Source organism: Medicago sativa, chromosome 3, assembly GCF_051527215.1.
Source record: "Medicago sativa cultivar Bolivia chromosome 3, Bolivia_mono, whole genome shotgun sequence".
NCBI classification, from domain to species: Eukaryota; Viridiplantae; Streptophyta; class Magnoliopsida; order Fabales; family Fabaceae; genus Medicago; species Medicago sativa.
In genome coordinates, this window is record NC_140751.1 from 76,314,674 (window position 1) to 76,335,870 (window position 21,197).

The 21,197-nt window shown below is 31.9% G+C and overlaps 2 protein-coding genes and 1 long non-coding RNA gene across 3 annotated transcripts; 1 reads left to right on the forward strand and 2 right to left on the reverse strand.

Moving 5' to 3' along the window:
* Positions 1 to 6,602: 6,602 nt before the first annotated feature.
* LOC146940307 (uncharacterized) lies at positions 6,603 to 7,610 on the reverse strand. Its single transcript, XM_085753988.1, has 2 exons — positions 7,339 to 7,610; positions 6,603 to 7,254 (listed from the first exon to the last, which is right to left on the reverse strand). The coding sequence occupies exons 1-2, from the start codon at positions 7,478 to 7,480 to the stop codon at positions 6,782 to 6,784; spliced, it is 615 nt and encodes a 204-aa protein (XP_085610114.1). The 5' UTR covers positions 7,481 to 7,610; the 3' UTR covers positions 6,603 to 6,781.
* Positions 7,611 to 8,538: 928 nt separating this feature from the next.
* Positions 8,539 to 9,546, reverse strand: LOC146940308 (uncharacterized). The gene is made up of 2 exons (XM_085753989.1): positions 9,275 to 9,546; positions 8,539 to 9,190 (listed from the first exon to the last, which is right to left on the reverse strand). Exons 1-2 carry the CDS (start codon positions 9,414 to 9,416, stop codon positions 8,718 to 8,720), a joined length of 615 nt encoding a protein of 204 aa, XP_085610115.1. The 5' UTR covers positions 9,417 to 9,546; the 3' UTR covers positions 8,539 to 8,717.
* Positions 9,547 to 13,275: 3,729 nt separating this feature from the next.
* LOC146940309 (uncharacterized) lies at positions 13,276 to 13,917 on the forward strand. The gene is made up of 2 exons (XR_015033489.1): positions 13,276 to 13,426; positions 13,718 to 13,917. It is a non-coding gene; the product is annotated as an uncharacterized LOC146940309 (long non-coding RNA).
* The last annotated feature ends 7,280 nt before the right edge of the window (positions 13,918 to 21,197 follow it).

Genomic DNA, 21,197 nt, shown 5'->3' on the forward strand with positions numbered 1-21,197 from the left:
TATTTTTTCCTTTATTCTCATTTCCACAAAACTCTCAAACATAAACTAAAAGTCTAAAAGTGATTTAACCAATTTTGTTGTATTCCATTCGTATTGTGTGTACCAAAAGGCTTACACCCCCCTTCTCCTTGAGAATTCTCAACAATGTTTTTGTTGTGAACACAAATTTGACAAATTGGATATCAAGCAATTGGTGTTCCATGAAGATACGTTCCTTAGTTGTTTGTTCAACAAACAAAGACTTGCTATTCGTCGTTAGCGTTCCCTTCCACATGCAATTCTGAAGAGCCATCTCCACATAAATTGGATATATTCCCTACCCTTAAAACAACAGCCTCAAGATAAACAATTTCTGATATCCAGAAAAAGAAAGACAATTCTGATATCCATTTGACTTGACAAGCACCACCTGTATATCGATGATTTAATTGACATTCAAAAATAATATATATTTGATTATTTTATAATCAATACAAAAATGACATATCTAAACCTTTCAAAAACAAAAAACTTTTCTAAATGCATCTTTTTTTTTTCTTTCACATAGTGCAACCTCAACAATATATCTAATCTAATCCAAGTCTAAGAGTGTGTTTGGATGGGAGAATATTTTGAGGTAATATAATGTTGGAAAATGTTAACTTGTGCCCTCAAGGCACAAGTTAAGAAACCAAAGATAGAAATATTTTGTTGGAAATTGCGCATTCAACATTCTAAAAATTTAAAATCTTATATTTCCAAGACATAATTTAGGATTTAATTCCATTTTTAGATTCTTAACTTGTGCCCTTAGGGCACAAGTTAACAGTTCAATGTTAAAAACAAAAAGATGAATATGTGAACAAACTCACAACATCTATGTTAATAGCATAAAAAGTCAAAGTACATATGCTTGCAAATATGACTATATTCAATTCTTTAAAATACTCATGTCTTTGGATTTGCAACGTTGATGATGTCCAAATCATTGATTGGGTTTGTACTTTATCAAAATTAATCTTTCAACATGAATCAAATAAAAACCACACTAATACGAAGAAAATAAAACAAATACAAAACACACTGCACAAAGACGGAAAATTAAAACAAACAAAAGAAGACATATCAAAACTACCCTAAATCATCCATCTTTAGTAGATTAAGAAGAAAAAAAACGGTGACGGATATAGTTCAAGAAGAAGAAAATAGAAAGAAAACTTAACAAATATATCCAAGTAATTGTTAATATAATGTAGTCGCCCATTATATATAATTTGGATGTCTATGGATATGTAATATAATAGTCTATGTTTCGAAAAATATACTATACAATAGAAGGTTAGGTGATTTGACTAAATATCAAATAGTAACCAAATTTAATATATTAAAGATAACTGAAATTGATTTATTTTATTAAAAATAATTTAAAAATTGAATTGATAATGTTATATATGCTTTTGATGAGTTTTTTTTTTTTTATTGATAGAGGACATAATTCCGACAAAGAAATTACATCTTAACTAAATGCAGAGTAACGACTTTTACAATATCAACAAATTGTAAGATGGACAAAGCTCATAAAGAATCACATTAGTACCATGTTCACAACACAACGCAGATAAAACACCAGTACACTAAACGAACATTCCTAGGCATGCAAGCCCCGGAAATATCATCAAAGAGGAGACTATTGAGCTCACTAGAAGGGGTCTCCAAAACAATGAAATCCCAAGAATCCATGGTAAGGCTGAAATTAGCAAGTCAAACGGCACTTCTATTGCCCTCTCGTCAAGTATGTGAATGATCTCAACGTGCCAACTACAGTCCAAGAGATTTCTGATACGCCGCATCAACGAAGGGGTCGTCCCATTAGTCTTGCAATTATTTGTAACCATGTCAATAAGCAATTTTGAATCGCCTTCCACGCAGAGATGTGAATCTCCATCCCGCCAAACTAGCTCCAACCCCAAATATAAACCACACATTTCTGCATGCAGAGCATTGCAAACTCCAATCTTGCGCACAAATTCTTTGAGCCATTTGCCATTAGTGTCTCGAAGAAGACCGCCACACCCCGCACGATTTACATTCTCTTTGCACGCCCCCATCACAATTGAGTTTAACCCATCCCTCCTGAGGATGCTTCCAACCAACGAAAATTGTTTCAGTGTGCCGAGGAGCTTGAAGAAGATTATTGGTGCAATCTTCGATAGTGCTAGAGAAGGCCTGAATGACTCTAGTTGGATTAGCTGGTCTTTGAAAATTATCCTCAAAAATTGTTTTATTTCGCCAATTCCACAAATGCCAACAAGTAGTCATGAAACTTGTCTTCCACCTAAAGTTAGGAATGTCATCCCAATGCTTTCTAAGGTTATTAAAAACCCAGTTCCTGCAATCAAAAGTAAAGAAGTCGGTTATCCAATAAGAAGGAACAAGTATGATCCATACCTGAGTTGCATACATGCAGTCTCTGAGAACAAGAAGTTTAGTTGTTTAGTTTTTCTTTGGGATTTTGCCCTCTTTTGTACAAAAAAAAAAAAAAAAAACACCAGTACACTTGTTAGCCTCACGCTAAATGTGACTCCTTTTCACTATTCAATCCAGATGATTTAGCCATTGAATAATCTTTTTCACCAGTCTAGCTCCTGAGACATTTCCTCCGGCTCTAACAATTAAAGTGTTAACTATCACCTTTGAGTCCACATGAAGCTCTACTCGCCTATAACTGCGAAACATGCCAAATCCAAACCAAATAGCACCCACAAAATTACTCCACATAAGCACGACACCAACCTAGAGAATTCAAAAATCAACATAACCAATTACCAAACTCGTCTCTAATCAAACCATCATAACCTACAATACTACCTACCTCTGTCGTCTCTTCATATTCAATTTAACCCTACTATTAGGAGGAGGCCACAATTTTATATTTCTAACCACGTAGACTTGCTATATTGTAATTCTATTCATTACTGCATTCCCATAAAAGCTTATTTATCGTTAATATCATTTCACGACATAAAAGGATAAATAAACGAACTATCTTGTTGAATTTTAGAATGACAACTTCTTATCCCGTACAAATATCTTCCTCCCCTTTACAAACCCAATTAAGTGGTCGACACCACTTTTCCAAAAATATTTTTCAATCGATTTGCCAAGCATTTTTATAGGATTTTACACAACTAACCAAAAACATAAGTCTAGAATCCGACAAAGATTTAGGACTAGTCTGCTTTGGAATCAAAGCTATAAAAGTATTATTCAACTTATACATTAATCTTTCATTATCATGAAAATCTTCAACGAGCTTGCAAAAATATTTTTAACCATTTCCCAAAATTCTTTTAGGAAACCATAATTTAAACCATTTAGACCTAGGCTGTATAAGTTGTCGTAATCCCAAGCCGCCTGTTTAATTTCCTCCAAGAAAAATTGTTGAGTTAGTAAAACTTCATCTTTCTCTTAAAAGCATTGTATAGGCATTGAAAATAGGAGGGGGCCTACACAATTTTTTTTCTTCTCAAAATGTTTATTAAAATTATTTAAGACCCTTCTTCTAACTTATTCCACTCTTTCCCCGCTAAGCTTTAGGCTTGGAATAACATTATTTAACATTTCTACTTTCAACCTTTGCCATGAAAGAATTTCGTATTTGCATCAGCTTCTTTCCAGCATAAAACTCTCTATCTCTGCCATTATAAGTTACTCTTCACTCGAGATGGAGAATAAATTTGTGCATAAACTCTTTTCTTTGAACTTGATTATGTAGAGATAAACTTGCCTCTTACCATCTATTGTCCAACAATTGTGATGGCGAATTGGACTCTAATATCATTTCTTTGATATTTTGGCTATGATTTTTGTGTCGATCACGAAGACAACACTTAAACCTTTTAAATATTTTCTTTAAAACAAAACCACCCTAACTTGAAACTTAAGATCATTCCAACTTTCTTTCATTAAGTCTTGATAACCACCAAAATCACCCTAACACATAAGCATCCTAAAAGGGTGAGACCCCTAATTGAGTTGTATGTCACACAACGCAATTGGCACATGTCCCACACATCATACCAACTAACGAAAAGCAAAAATCGATTAGGTCTACTTAAAACTTGAGCGTCCAACAATGACTAGATAAACCTACTACCATTTAATGACAACTCAATAAAAGTTCTGTTATCAACACAGTCATTATAATATTGCATATCCTCCTCCCTAATCAACATTTCCTTTTTGTTCCAATTCTGATCTAATTGCATTGAAGTCGCATAAACACCAAGTCGACCATTGATCACCTAAAAACTTATGATATAATTGATGTCCCAAAGATCTTTTCTCTTCCATGTCACAAGGAGAATACACATTGGGTACAGTAAGATGCTCATTGTTATTGAGGCACAATCTCAAAACAAACAAAGCATTATTTAGTGTAAAAGAATACTCAGCTATGAAAACATTCGGATCTCATATAGTTTGGGTTACCACCAGATCTTCCTACATGTGGTTTAAAAGAGAATTGAACCATTTCAATCGCCACAACATTTAACATACAAAATACTCAATATGCTTCAACTTCGTTTCTTGAATACAAAAATATTTGTTTTTTCAGTGCGAATCATTTTCTTCTTCTTTACCATACATCACCCAACACCACCACAAGCAGCAACAACCATTCTACTCAGCAACGTCACTTTCCCCCCTTACCACCTCAATGTTATGTCTATCTCTAACCTCGTTTTTTTCCCTCATTTTTAAACCCCAACTCTTCCCTAAACCTTCATATCGCCTCAGCTATAACCCTAAGATCTTCATGTGAAACTTTCCATTGATTTCTTTTTTCAAAAATTAGAGAGCTGCTAGAATCCGAATTAGAATATATGCTTACTTGAGGAGAAGTTTGAACATCTAAATTTCATCCTTTTAGCCATATCACTCCTCCAGGTTTACAACAAGTGAACCCTATCTTTGACCTTAAGGCTAGCTATTTGCTTCAAAAGAGGTAACCCCTCACTTAGTTTGATTCTTTATCTTGGTCGAAAGCCTTTAAATTACTGCTCACTTCTCACAATGTCCCATTTACACCTTTCTCCCCTTTGACTAAACAAGTATGACTTTTTCCCAAATATCTCACAGCCCTCTATCCGGTCATTTGGCAAGCTCAAATATCCTTGGACTTATTTATTTCCACTTGCTCATGGTTTGGTTGTTTTCGGGTATTATCAATATTGATGTCATTTTTTTTTTATAACATACTCCAATGGTGGGTTCGGAAGAAATCAATCCCATAATTTTATTTTTTTTGACAAAGATACAAATTTACTCCTTATTTTCTCAACTTTATCGAATCATATAATGTGGCCTGTTTTTTGACAAAGAAAAAAGTGACGTTGCCAAAAATATAAAGTGGCCTGTTGAACCCACCAAAAAGCTCCCAAAAATATGCCTTAATAATGTGACGTTGCCATGGAACCAACTGGCCGACTTGCTCCACCAAAGGCTATCTATTTTCGTCACCAAATTCATTATTGGTTTATTTTATAAGATTACTTGCTTTGGTCTTGATGAAAAGTATTTGAAAATTGTTTATAATTATATTTTATAAGTTTTGTTCATAATAGTAAAAAAGAACCATCTCAATACTTAAACGCACACTTTTGTAAAATATGAATCTTACGGACTAAAGTATTATCTCCATCTTTAATTATAGGACTCTTTAGCAGAGGTAAGTTTTTTTTGGCAGATGTATGTTGGTAAAAATAATCAATGGATAAAAAAATTCTAAAAAAATCTTATAATTAGGAAATGCAGATGGTACTAACTTTTATAGACAATTTTATATAGTTTTTAAACTTAATTTAATATCTTAAGTAAACAAAAAAAAATTTGGTCAAGTAGTGTAATGGCTAGATAATCTCATGGAGATATGGTAAAATTAATTTAATTTCAAGTATATCTCGACATTCTTGTATTTTTTTTTTGGTAGGCCCGTATTATTTTTCTCCTTCTTAGCTGGTCGTCACTCTCCACATTAATATGTTAAAGTTTTATTTTTTGTTGATAAATTTATTTAATTTTTGACAAATTGTTGATAAATTTATAATAGTCGAGTTATTTTTATATAATATCTTGTTCAAGTTCTTTATTCCACTAGGTCAGCATCTGTTAGATTAGTAACCAATCTTCAAGAAGGTTCAAACGTTTTGTCATCTTCCCAAATCCCACACCTTACGGTACCGAGTCTCCATCCTCCTATTATTGACCTGCAAATTGGAAGAAGAAAAACAATACACCATTAAATCACGCTTTCACGCATAAGGATTAATTCAACAATTATACAAATCAAATAGAATAATCTATTTTACAAACAAACAAAAAACGAATAATCCTAACAAACTCACCAATTAAACCATATAATCACGTCACGCTAAATGTGAATGAACTGAACGAATATCACGCAACAAACTACGACTTTGGTAAACGGAATCTTAACCATCAAAAGCGGCACACGTCACAAAAATTATGTCCAAATCAGACGGTGGTTAACGGAACCCTAATTTTCACAACAACAAAAAAAAAAACAAGTCCAAAAAAAATTAAGGCTCAAATCAAAAAAATAGAACCTCAACCACGTCTGAAAATTTATAAAATTTCACTCAAATTCAATTTTTTTTGTTCTTCGTTGATTTTTTTTTTCTCTCATTCATATACTGAATCAGCTTCGAATTTGGTTCCAGGTATTTACTGCAATTATATGTAATTAATTTATAAAATAAAATATGGTCTAATTAGGTCCTTAATGGCAGTAATTGTTGAAACGAGGCCCATAATACACAGGCCTTGGGCTTCTCGGGCTTCCCTGTAACTGGCCCACATAGCAACAAGCTTTCGCTGATCCATTCCGAACGCCGCCGATCGAATACCCTACCGGAGCTCTCGGCGAGCGGCTGTGACGTCCGATCCGATACGCCACCGCGTACGGTAGCGATTCAGCGGAGGTATGAGGTGATCTGGCCGGAGACAAACTGGCATTTGATGACGAAGATGATAGATCAGGTGAAACTTTCAAACTCGATTTCGGCTGCGAAAGAATTGCTTTGATCTTCAACGGATGAGTTAGTTTCAACGAGGCACGTTCGTATTCGTCGATTATGTTGGCTAAATCTTCATCGTTGGTGATGGAAATCAACGTTTCTAAATCTCCGTTTGGTAATTGACACCGTAAAGTCACAGATGAACCACACAATTCTTCAAGCTTCGTCATCAATTCTGCAAAATATCAACAAAATCGATGAGTATAATGAACGAAGAGAGAAATTCGTTAGAGAGAGGATAATATTCGACGATGCGAACCTGAGAATGAAATGGAACGATCGACGGCGAGGACTCTGGTGTGACCGCCGGCGTAACGGAGTTCACCGTCGGTGGAGCGAAGGCGGATCTTGCCACCGTAGCTATAGAGGATCTTAATAGTGTTTGAGGGTTTAGATTCCATGACTCGTTGTTATGACTCAGTGAGTTATGTGGAAAAGTAAAAGGAATATTCGAAGATTCTAGAAAGAAAGAGAGAAAGGAGTGAGGAGAGGAGAAGAAGTGTTTTCTTCTGCGTTAGAAGGTTGAGGCTTGAAACTTTGGTTTGTGATTTTCGGGTGTATTTATAGGCTGAATTCAGAGCCAAATCTCTAGGAAAAAAAATATTAAATAAATATTTTTGCGTAATATTAGACTATTTAGTTATGAGATTAGTTTATTTATTTAATTGAGAAAGAAAATTATATAGTTTTTAAACTTAATTTAATATCTTAAGTAAACAAAAAAAAATTTGGTCAAGTAGTGTAATGGCTAGATAATCTCATGGAGATATGGTAAAATTAATTTAATTTCAAGTATATCTCGACATTCTTGTATTTTTTTTTTGGTAGGCCCGTATTATTTTTCTCCTTCTTAGCTGGTCGTCACTCTCCACATTAATATGTTAAAGTTTTATTTTTTGTTGATAAATTTATTTAATTTTTGACAAATTGTTGATAAATTTATAATAGTCGAGTTATTTTTATATAATATCTTGTTCAAGTTCTTTATTCCACTAGGTCAGCATCTGTTAGATTAGTAACCAATCTTCAAGAAGGTTCAAACGTTTTGTCATCTTCCCAAATCCCACACCTTACGGTACCGAGTCTCCATCCTCCTATTATTGACCTGCAAATTGGAAGAAGAAAAACAATACACCATTAAATCACGCTTTCACGCATAAGGATTAATTCAACAATTATACAAATCAAATAGAATAATCTATTTTACAAACAAACAAAAAACGAATAATCCTAACAAACTCACCAATTAAACCATATAATCACGTCACGCTAAATGTGAATGAACTGAACGAATATCACGCAACAAACTACGACTTTGGTAAACGGAATCTTAACCATCAAAAGCGGCACACGTCACAAAAATTATGTCCAAATCAGACGGTGGTTAACGGAACCCTAATTTTCACAACAACAAAAAAAAAAACAAGTCCAAAAAAAATTAAGGCTCAAATCAAAAAAATAGAACCTCAACCACGTCTGAAAATTTATAAAATTTCACTCAAATTCAATTTTTTTTGTTCTTCGTTGATTTTTTTTTTCTCTCATTCATATACTGAATCAGCTTCGAATTTGGTTCCAGGTATTTACTGCAATTATATGTAATTAATTTATAAAATAAAATATGGTCTAATTAGGTCCTTAATGGCAGTAATTGTTGAAACGAGGCCCATAATACACAGGCCTTGGGCTTCTCGGGCTTCCCTGTAACTGGCCCACATAGCAACAAGCTTTCGCTGATCCATTCCGAACGCCGCCGATCGAATACCCTACCGGAGCTCTCGGCGAGCGGCTGTGACGTCCGATCCGATACGCCACCGCGTACGGTAGCGATTCAGCGGAGGTATGAGGTGATCTGGCCGGAGACAAACTGGCATTTGATGACGAAGATGATAGATCAGGTGAAACTTTCAAACTCGATTTCGGCTGCGAAAGAATTGCTTTGATCTTCAACGGATGAGTTAGTTTCAACGAGGCACGTTCGTATTCGTCGATTATGTTGGCTAAATCTTCATCGTTGGTGATGGAAATCAACGTTTCTAAATCTCCGTTTGGTAATTGACACCGTAAAGTCACAGATGAACCACACAATTCTTCAAGCTTCGTCATCAATTCTGCAAAATATCAACAAAATCGATGAGTATAATGAACGAAGAGAGAAATTCGTTAGAGAGAGGATAATATTCGACGATGCGAACCTGAGAATGAAATGGAACGATCGACGGCGAGGACTCTGGTGTGACCGCCGGCGTAACGGAGTTCACCGTCGGTGGAGCGAAGGCGGATCTTGCCACCGTAGCTATAGAGGATCTTAATAGTGTTTGAGGGTTTAGATTCCATGACTCGTTGTTATGACTCAGTGAGTTATGTGGAAAAGTAAAAGGAATATTCGAAGATTCTAGAAAGAAAGAGAGAAAGGAGTGAGGAGAGGAGAAGAAGTGTTTTCTTCTGCGTTAGAAGGTTGAGGCTTGAAACTTTGGTTTGTGATTTTCGGGTGTATTTATAGGCTGAATTCAGAGCCAAATCTCTAGGAAAAAAAATATTAAATAAATATTTTTGCGTAATATTAGACTATTTAGTTATGAGATTAGTTTATTTATTTAATTGAGAAAGAAAAAGAGAGGAAGCGAGAATTTCACACACACACACAAAAAAGAAAAAGCAAGGAAGAAAAAACGTAAAGTGGATACCGACTTGGAATGTTTGTTAAGGTGTTTTTAACTAACCACTGTGCATTCGCCACTTGGACTATATTCCTATATATGCGGATATTCGTTTCTTTTTTCGCTTTCCCGGAAGGAATGCCTAATTTTCGTTCAAAATAGGGATAGCCTAGTCAAGTACTACTAGTTTATATAACTTTTTAAAACAACCAAAGATTAATTTTAAATTTTAATACAAATAATTGCTTTACGTTACGGTATGAGTTCACCTTTGTAAAAAGTGGACCTAATTAACATTTGCTAATTGCTATTACCCTCAAAGTAAAAGTTGTTATATGTATGATGAACACAGTGGTTCATGCCTGTAAAGTTTGTTTGGTATTGAATTATTTTAAAATTAATTTAAATGAGTTTCGTGCGTATAACTCATTTGATATGGATAATGTGCTGTTATATGCATGAGTTGGGATTCGAAACTCAAACACTTCACTTATACACTTTAAAAAATGAATTCTAGAAAGTAGATTACTTAACCCAAAATTTTTTAATTTAAATGCAAACAAATTTTGCCCAGTACTGCCAACATCAAACCAAACTTTGAGATAGTGAATGATTTACCCTTGTATGATTTTAAAAATATATATGATTAAAATTGAATTTTTTTAGTCTGACATTGTAATTTCAAACAACAAATTGAAAGTTTTATAGAGTTGAATTCGAGCTCGGATCTCTTTTTTTTTCAAAGAGGTTGATTACCGTCTTTTTTTTTTTGAAGAAAGGTTGATTACCGTCTTGTTTAAACTTTTAAGTGCTATTAATTGTAAAATAATCATTGATATCAATAATGCTAGTAATAATTTGTTGTACTCAATTTTTTCAAAAAAAAGTCAAATCTATATAATATAAATTTACCACCTATTTCAAGGACTCTTCTCTTCTTTTCTTGACAAGTGTCACCATTTTTAAAGGTTTTAAAGTTTCATTCAACTAGCGACATGTGGCGCTCTAATCTTCTTCTATTCTAATGTTTTATTTATGGAAATGTTATAATTCAATGTTTTTTTTTTGGAAGACCAATTATATTGTGTTATTATATGTTATTTTAATGATAATAATAATAATAATAATGATAATCATAGTAATAATATTAATGATTTTGTTTCTAATTTCAAATGTATGACTTTTAAAAAAAAGTTGGACCAAAATTTATGTTTAATTTCGTAGTAATTTTTTTAGGAAGAATATGATGATAATAATGATAATAGTTTTGTTAGAAAAAAAGTAATAACAATAATAATAAAAATATGTATCATAGTATGCTTTTGTGATACCAGTATATGTTATGCTTTTGTAATAATTAAGTTTCCAAATTACAATAAAAAAAAAACGTCTTTCTTTTATTGTTAGTTATATTAGGAATATAATTTTACAATAAAACATATTATTTTTTCTTTTTTGAGGAAACATTAAAACATATTATTGTTAGTTATATTAGGAATATATTTTTGTAGTGCTTCCTTTGACTATGATTAATTAAAATAGAAATGTATTGCTTAATGATAGTAGCGTATTTTTAATAAAAAAAATTAAAATACATTGCTTAATGGCTATGATAGGACCTCAAATACAATTGGTTAAGCTAAATGTTGTAATTTTACGAAATTACACAGTAAAATCTAATATAAATTAGGGGCTAGCCAATTCTCCACATCACAACTCCAATTGTCTTTTTTTCCATCCTGTATCCTTGCATTTCTATATGTTTGTCTTTGTGTCTCTCTTTACGAACCAAATGGCTCCGAAAATCGATCATGTTTCAATTGTTTTGATTTTATTTTTATTTCAATCAACTAAACAATGTTGTTTTAATTCCTTATTTCTTTTCCTTTTTTTTTGCGTTTTTTTATCTTTTTTTTGTTGAAAAAATACAGTTTTTATTTTCTCAACTCTTTCTTTGAATCAAATAGGGCACTCACTTAATGAATTGTCACTGATATCTTTCATTCAAAAAAAGAAATTTCGAGTATCATTATTCGATTCATGTGATTACAGTGTTCTTTTAATTGCTTATCTTTTTATGTTTTTTTTTGTGTTTTTTATTTTATTTTTTGAAAAAGTGATGTTTTTATTTTATCATTTTTTTTATTGAATCAAACATGACACTCATTTATTGAATCGTTCCCCATATCTCACATTAAAAAAACAAAATTGGAGTATATGTTCAAGTCATGTGCCTATGATTTTGTGAGATCTTTTTTTATATAGTACATGAATTCCTCAAAGAATCAATTTTTAGTTTTTTTTCCTTTCAATTTGAATCAACTCACTGTGAATATAGATTTTGATTCATTGATTTTTTCGTAGTTATTGCTATTTGATTCATTGAGTTTTTTCTTTCGACTGTTATTGTTGTTTTATAAATGTCTCGATCAACTCGCTCATCAATTGAATTCGTTCTCAATATCCCTATTCGAATAAAGAAATTTGGAGATTCGTTGTTTGAATCATGTGCCTTGTGAGATCTTTTTTATATAGTAGATAATTTTGTTTTTTTTGTTAGTTATTTTTATTTTGTTAATTTTTGGCTCAATCAATTATGTATGCAAATCATAGCATTCAAGACAAAGATTAAAGAATCAATTGTGTCAACTAATTTTAAAGGGATTTTTTTTTTTTGAAGGACAAGGAAGAAAAATGAAATATGTGTTCTAAATTAGTAAAATTCAAAGAAATACATGTTCCTCAAATATATTATTATATCACTATACTCATAAGTCTGTATCATTATTTCCTCAAAGATAAACATCCTTACTCATTGAAAATTGTTTTGGTGGATGACAATATTGTTTTAAGGTTTTTTTTTTTTTGTGGAACTAATTATTTTGATGATTTTCTTTCTCTAGGTGGAAGTTTTCAAAGGGATAGTAACATGATATATGTATGTATGTATGTATGTATTATATGTTAAGATATAGAAGGAAAATTGGTGTTCGAATAGAGAGGGAGAACATTCCTAATACTTTAAAAACAACTATCTCTAGCAATTTGTTGTCAACAAGTGATAAGGATCAATCACTAATAAAATTAGATAATTTTATCATCACAAAATTATTATATGTTAATTTAAGACACAACAGTGAATCCATAAATATTTTAGAAATGTAAAATTGCATATTAGAACTTTCCAATTACACTGATGAAATTTCTCATGATTAATGCTTTTAAATTAATGTGACATTAAATGTGCTTGATTGTTATTGCTTTAGTAATATCATTAAAATGGTTTATTGGTATATAACATAAAATAAAATAGGTAAATCTATATCTTTATCTTTATTATAAATATTTGGCTTGATGATTTTTGATAGTACACGTGTCATGCTAAAATTTTAAGGAGCATTTAATGTTCTTTATAATTAAGGCATTATGTATATGAGTCATCTCACTTATATGTTTCTCATATTAATTCTTTCCTACAATGTAGTGTTTTAACTCACACTTGATAAGGATCAATCACTAATATTGAACCACTCCATTAAGTGTCAGGATCTCTATGTCTGTGATCCATCACCAAGAACCACTCCGGCCCCCCACAATATTGAACTGGGATGTGATACCACCGTTGGAATTTCTGAGAGAGCCTACACTGGTGTAAATCGAGAATTTGGAGAAAGAGCAACCACAAAAGTGAGAATTTCAAATCACAATGCTTATACTTTCTATTCACTTTTCTTTATCGATTCTTTGCTTCTTTTTTCAATCGTTGTTTGCTAATATTTTATGAAAATGAGAAATATCTTGATTTTCAAATGATATTCCAAGGTCCTTCAGAAAAACAAAATGATATTCCATGGTTTAACCAATGTTTTTTAAAAACCTTTATCCTTAATAATAATCATTAATAGTAGGTTATGTATTGTTGTTTTTTCTGTGCCTATCATGTTTCTAACTATGGAACTATCATGTTTTATTTTTCAGGGTGAAAAGATTCAAGTTTCTGTTAGGCTCGCTTACTCTTATACATAAGTATGAAAAAAACTGAGTTAGGGTAAAAAGATTTATGTCACTGTAACGGGAGATCACAAATTTGTATTTTAGTTGTATCTATTTCATATTCCAGTCAATTCAATTGTTAGTTTCATGTGTTATAGTCTGTATCTATTTTTTGTTCTTTTCAATATGTTTGTTAGGTATATTATGAATCTCCTCTCCTATAGATACAATTAAGAATCAATAGAATGCAGAATATACATGGCGTGTCTTCTTTACATTCTCACCAAACTTCACATGTGGCATCAATTTGTGCAATAATTTTTATTAAATAATTTTAATCCATTGACAATTGTTACATTAACTCAGTCATTTGTTTTAATTAATTTCTTTAAAATGTTCCTTAAATAATAATCATTTTAAAATATGTTAATCCCTTGACACTTTTAAGATATATCAAACCAATTTAATAATTGTACAAAAAAAAAATCAATTTAATAAAGTTGTGTTATTCTCTTGACATTTGAAAATATTAGTCCCTCTATACATAAGAAAAGTTACACACGACACTACAAAGTTGAGACATAAACATATAAAATAAACATATTCATGTCTTACAATTATAAAAACCCAAATTTAATCTAAACTATAAATAGTTGAGACTTTTTCCAAAACCAAAATATTAAACTTTTAATCAAGTGTAGCTTAACCTTAACCTCCTAATCCAGGTGTCGAATTTTCAATGATCCACATTAAGTTAAAAAATTTATAAAAATTAAAAATTAATTTTTCTTTTGAGAAAATAAATTGAAAATTATAATAATTGCACATGAATTTGATTTTTTTTTTCTACAAGGAAACAAATGGATATGCAATAATGTCAAGCATTTAAAGTTTGCAAAACTAAATGAAATTTTTTATTGGCCTTTAATATTGAAATATTTGAATTAAAATGTTTGCAAAGCCTTAAATGAGGATTACAAGAAAGCAAATCAGAATATATTTCTTTCTTCTTCTCTGCCAAAACAAATCGCACAGCTTCTATTGCTTTCTTTCACTATTGTTCGTCATATTTTCTCTTTTCTTTTTTCACTTTTTTGAAGTTTTAATTTCTATGGATTTTAATTTTTCGCTATATAAAACACTTTTGACTTTCACTTTGTTTTGGTTTTTTTTCCCTTTCACCATTCTAAATGCATGTAAAATAAGTGTAGAATGGCAAGTTTAAAAAATTGGTCAAACCATGTGTGTTCATATATATTTGGATCTTCCCTAAAAAAAAGAATTATATATATATATATATATATATATATATATATATATATATATTTGGACCCTGGTGTTGTTAAACATGCTTTTGGATCCACACCTACAGGTGTTCACAGGTTGAGTCGGTTTTCAGTGGGTTGAGTCGGCTTTTCAGTCGAGATGAGTCGGCTTTTGGATTACACATAACTTTTTTTTTAAAAAAAACTTAAAAATATACATAATTAAATGACATTCTATATTATAAATTTTTTAAGACTTAGAATAAATTCTACTGTTTAAAATTATAACACTTGAATTTAATTGAAACACTTTGAATCTCTATGATATAGACCGAGTATATAATAGTGTTAACACTAGGTCAGTGCCTAGAAGCATGGATACATCGCCGCTTGGATGCAGTAAAAAATAAGCAAGGGTCTCCAAATCTTTGTGAACGAGTGTGGGTACATGAGAGTAGGACGCGTTTTAGAACATGAAATAAATGCACCCTTACTTGCAAATATATGGAAATTGTTGACGTTGTGACTAAGAGGAAGATGAATTTTATGTGCCAACAAGAAACTAAGCGGGTAGGTGAAAAGGCGAAAGAATTGGATAGTTTAAGATTTAAGCATTGATGCACTGGAAAAGTTGGATATGGAATGAAAAAAAGGATATTGTGGATGTAAAGAGGATAGGAGATTGGACTGTAGGCCACAAGTTTGCAGTTGAATAAGACATCATTAATGTTATTAGTGTTTACGCACTTTAGGTAGGGTTGGAATAATATTCTAAAGTAAAATTTTGGAAGGATTTGAAAGGTTTGATTCAAGATATACCACAAGGAGAACAAAAATTATAGGAGGGGATCTAAATGGGCATGTAAGGAGTGTTTGATAAGTTTTGAAAGCGTGAATGATGGTATAGCCTTCGGGAGATAAATACATAGGGTAAATCCATCCTATATTTTTTTTGTCTATTAATCCTACTTTAGGAAAAGAAGAAGGAATCTTATTACATACAAGAGTGAGATGTCATTTTCTCGGATAGATTTATTTTTAGTAGGAATTCTAACAGAAAGATTTGTTTGAACTTAAATTTTTACCTGGAGAGAGTTTGACTATCCAACATATAATATTGGTTATGGATGTAAGTATTAAGAGAAGAGCGAAGAGGAGATGCCACAGTTGGTATACAAGGATCAAGTGATGACATTTAAAGGATGAAAAACAAAGTGTTTTCCTACAAAAGATTTTAAAGGAAGGTTGTGTGAAGCTACATAGAAGCGAAAATGCTACGTGAAACTAGATGGCACCAAGAGAATTAATAGGTTTTGGACCTAGCTAAGAGTTAAGAATCTTGGTGGAACCAAAGTGTGCAAATTAAAGTGAGAATCAAAAGGGAAGTGTGGTATAGGTGTAAAAGTACAAATATCTAGGAAAATTATAAGAGAGCTAAGAAAGGGGCCAAGAAGACATTGAACACAAAACGAACACAAGCTTTTGAGGGTTATACGAAAAGTTTATATATATTATTGCTAAGGGACAAGAAAGAAAATATATATGGATAAAGTGAAGTGTATTAAAAAGGAAGAAAGTAAATGAAAGTAGTATTTTCAAAACTTATTTAATGAAGGTTATGAGATATATATTATCATACTCGGACATGATAGACATTAGAGAGGAGGATAGAAAGTATAACTAATATCATCGGATTCAAGAACATGAGGTAAGAGAAATGTTGAAACAAATGAGTAACGAGAAATTTCATCTTCAAACCCGAACCCGCCCCAAACCTAGAATTTTTCCCAAACCCGAACCTACTACAAGAAATTAATATCCACCATTTTTTATTAATCTACTCCATTTGAGGCATGAAAATACCCAACACCATATTTGCATCAACAGACCTCTCCATAAAGTAATTAGTAAATTTCAAACTAGGGTAACGATTACAGTGATTAAATGTTCAAAAATATCTCAAAAGTCGGGATAATATTTAGAGAATTGCATGCTACATATCAATATATTTCTACATTTGGTACAAGTTCGAAGTGTATATCTATATCTCTATTACCCGCCCCATACCCGTATTTTGAAATTGAGAAATTCCAAACCCAAACAAAGGGGAAAACCCGTCAAATAAGAATGAACTAAATCAGGTATCCGCGTGTACAAGTTTTATTGCCATGCCTAAGTTCCACAAGTCAATCGTAATAGGAACATGGGCTACCATAGATCATATCAAAAACCATTTTCGAAGGGTGAATTTCACAATAGTAAATATAAGTTATTTTTAAAAAAATGTCAATGTAATATATTCTTGGTTCAAATATTGTTATGTTGGAGGGATTGAAACAATTGTCTTTTTTTTAATGACAAGTGTTAGTAATTAGTTTTTACATTAATATTTACTCATTCTAGGGTAGAGCATCGGGCGGGTTTGGACTGAAAAATTACATACTAAATGAAACTGATTGTGTATTTACAAGACCCAATCCCAACCGTATTTGGACTCGATTTGGGCAGGTCTCGGGTAAAGCGGAATACGGGTCATACGGGCGGGTTAACTCGGTTATTAGCCACACAGTTTCTTAAATCTGAGAAACAGCAGTGCTATATAGTGCGACAAATTTTTTCTTGAAATTTCAAGAATGCATATGTGTTTAATTTGTATTGGTGTACAGTTCGTAATTGGTGGAATACAGGAGGTAGTGGTGATATTTTATTTTTGGAAAATGCTATTTCTCTAGAAAAATAGTATCAAGAATTTTTCAAGACACAGTTGACAAGTTTTAATTGCATGATTTATTTGTTCACTTACTATTTTTAAGCCATACCTCCTTGAATTGTGGTAAATAATGCATTGTGATTGGATGCTCTTTATTCTTGAAGAATTCTTGATGTTATTTTTCTAGAGATATAACATTGCTCTTTATTTTTTTGTTACAACAGACCAATTCAATCGTGAAGTTGTCGTGTGCCTTTTTTCTGGAACTTTAGCATTATTCTCTAAGAAAATAGTTTACAAGAGAATGAAAAAGCAAAAATAACAAGCTAGAAAGAGGAGTTAATGTGAGCAAGATGTGAGTATTTGATCTTTCAGATTCATGTAGTACGAGAGAGATGTATCAGTATCCTAATCAAGATTGAAGAGAGGAGAAGTACTCAAAGACATAAATGGGTATATTTGATGGTAGAGGTTGTATCGCAACTCAGAGTTGAAAGAGAGAGATGAGTTCTTTCTTTCATTGAGAAATTCTCAATTTAGATTTGAGTAAAATGTTGGGAGAGAACATGGGATAGAAAGAGGAGCATTAGCCTTTTGGAATTACGGTGTTTTATTCAATGTAGTACATGTACAATATATGGAGTATAATCTAATGGGTTGCATTTAAATTATTAAAAGAAAAATCACTAAGAAAGAGAGCGTGAGTTGATGTGTTGATGCCTTTGATGAGTTGATGCTTTGACCCCAATACCTCCAACTCCTTATTCCTTAACTCAAACCAATTGAACTACTTTATCCCATAAACAATTTATTAGTTAGGATAAAGATACTAATTTAAAATAAAAAGTAGTTGTAAAGTACATATATATACGTTATATTTGTAAAAGCAAATATCTTAATACAACTATATAATACCTTTTTTACAAAAAACTACACAATATTACGAGTCATAATTTTTGTCAGAAAAAACTTTATAATTTATACTAAAGTTACTTTAAATTTATACTGATTTATATATTAAATAACTTAAAAATATTCACTAACTTTGTATAAATTAATTTTCAATTTTTTTTATGATACATTAAAAAAGTACTTCACACTTGCACACAAAATTTTATGATACATTAAAAAAGTACTTCACACTTGCACTCGACGCTAACAGTCCCTATTGAGATTAATGAGGCATCATCGCTTACGATGGAAAAGGATAGTCCTAGGGCAGACCTGGTGCGTGCTGTAAAGTTGATAATTTGGGATGAGGCTCCAATGATGCACCGATGGTGTTTTGAGGCAGTTGACCGATCAATGCATGATATCGTGTACAAGAATGATCCCCTAAACGAGTTTATACCTTTTGGTGGAATGACAGTAGTTTTAGGTGGTGATTTCAGTAAGATATTACCTGTTGTCCGAAAAGGAACGAGATAGGATATTGTTGATGCCTCAATCAATTCATCAAAGATATGGGCTTACTGTAATGTGTTGAGGCTTACTGTTAATATGAGATTGGGTGCATCTTCGGTACCTGCAGAGCAAGAAGAAATTGCTAATTTTGGCAAGTGGATACTCTCAATTGGAGATGGCAACGACGCTTCAGATGAGAATGGTGAAATAAAGGTAGAAATTCCTGAAGATTTGCTCATATCAGACACAACAAATCCGTTGATGTCACTTATAGACTTTGTGTATCCTGATTTGAATGATAACCTTGGTGACCCTCTATTTTTCCAAGAAAGGGGAATACTCGCACCAACGCTTGATTCATTTGAGCATGTTGACGAGTATATGATGTCACTAATTCGAGGTGAAGAGAAAAAGTATTTAAGCTCTGATTCTGTTTGTCGATCAGATGAAAATTCTGATGACCAAAGCGAGTGGTTCACAACGAAATTTCTTAATGGTATTAAGAGCTCTGAAATTCCAAATCACCGGTTGAAACTAAAGGTGGGATGTCCAGTTATGCTGATGGGAAACATCGATCAGGCCAATGGACTGTGTAATGGTACCAGGCTGACAGTTACACATCTAGGGAAGAGCACGGTAGCTGCTACCGTAATTAAAGGAAAAAGGGCAGGTACCAGGGTATTCATTCCCAGGATGAATCTTATTCCGAGTGATCTAGGACTACCCTTCAAATTCAGGAACAGACAATTTCCATTGACGCTTTGTTTTGCAATGACAATAAATAAAAGTCAGGGTCAATCTTTATCTCGAGTGGGAGTTTATCTTCCTAAGCCCGTGTTCACGCATGGATAACTCTATGTCGCTGTCTCTTGAGTTACTTCTAGAAAAGGTCTGAAGCTGCTCTTCTTGGATGAAGATAATAATGTTTGCAAGGAGACCACAAATGTTGTGTATCGTGAAGTTTTTCGAAAAGTATGATCATTGATTATGTTTTAGAATTGTTGTTGCTATAATTTAGAAAACTAAAGTTGCGTATTGTTTTGGAAGTCGTTTTATTTTTAATTTCTTTGTAAGGCGTACTGGTCATTACAGGACATGCAATTTCTATATAAGCAGATCTTCCTGCCATTGACTTTTAATTGATGCACTTTTCAGGTATAACAATACGCGGAACCTTTTTTTTTTACATCGTTGTTACCCTAAAATACAATATTTACATTAGACCATTGGTGTTGTAAAAAATAAAAACAAATAACAATCGGCGTTTCTGTAGCCAAACTATATTTATACACACCCTTAAAAAATTCAACGTTTGCATTCACAGACTAGGTGTATACATCTGACACTGACTATTATATTATATAAAAAAATTTAACGTTTGCTAAGTTTAAGAATGACTACATCTTAAACTACAAATAATTAGTATAAGTATAACTCCAAATACTTTAATCATTATGTGCAATGTTTAGATATTTCAAAATATATACAAAATAAACAAAATTAAGATGATTTTTTTTCCATATCAAATTTAAATTATAACCACACTTATAACTTTAAGATAACATAATATAAAATCTATACATTGATAAAAAAGTTTTTTATTTCCCCGTGCTTGGCACGGGTCACTATACTAGTAGTTTTAAAAATCTAACCGATGTGATCGCCACATTGTAAAAAGTATTACAATATCCAATGACAGAGGCATAAATTAAACTTAAGAGGGATCGAGTTGAAATTATAATTTATTAAAGAAAAATAAATTTTCAAAGATACAACATATGCAAGAAATTATAAGATACATTTAAGGTTAAAATACATCAGTAATTATAAAAAATACAACATATGCAAGAAATTATAAGATACATTTAAGGTTAAAATACATCAGTAATTATAAAAATAAACAAAGATATAAGAAAGGCGAGTGTTTTGAGATTAGTCACTTAATGATTAGACTAAAACGATTTTTGAATAATAAAAAAGAAAATACGAAACAATTAAAGAAAATACAAACATATGAATTCACGATGAAATCACCATAAGCTCTGAACCTTTGGTAGTGCCGGAGAAAGCGCAGAGATGATCAAAG

What these genes read in the sequence shown, in the direction of transcription:
- LOC146940307 (XM_085753988.1), bottom strand. Translation starts at nt 7,480, where the DNA reads ATGGAATCTAAACCCTCAAACACTATTAAGATCCTCTATAGCTACGGT. An exon ending in TCGTTCCATTTCATTCTCAG is followed by an intron (nt 7,255 to 7,338) that starts GTTCGCATCGTC and finishes GATATTTTGCAG; the next exon opens with AATTGATGACGAAGCTTGAA.
- LOC146940308 (XM_085753989.1), bottom strand. Translation starts at nt 9,416, where the DNA reads ATGGAATCTAAACCCTCAAACACTATTAAGATCCTCTATAGCTACGGT. An exon ending in TCGTTCCATTTCATTCTCAG is followed by an intron (nt 9,191 to 9,274) that starts GTTCGCATCGTC and finishes GATATTTTGCAG; the next exon opens with AATTGATGACGAAGCTTGAA.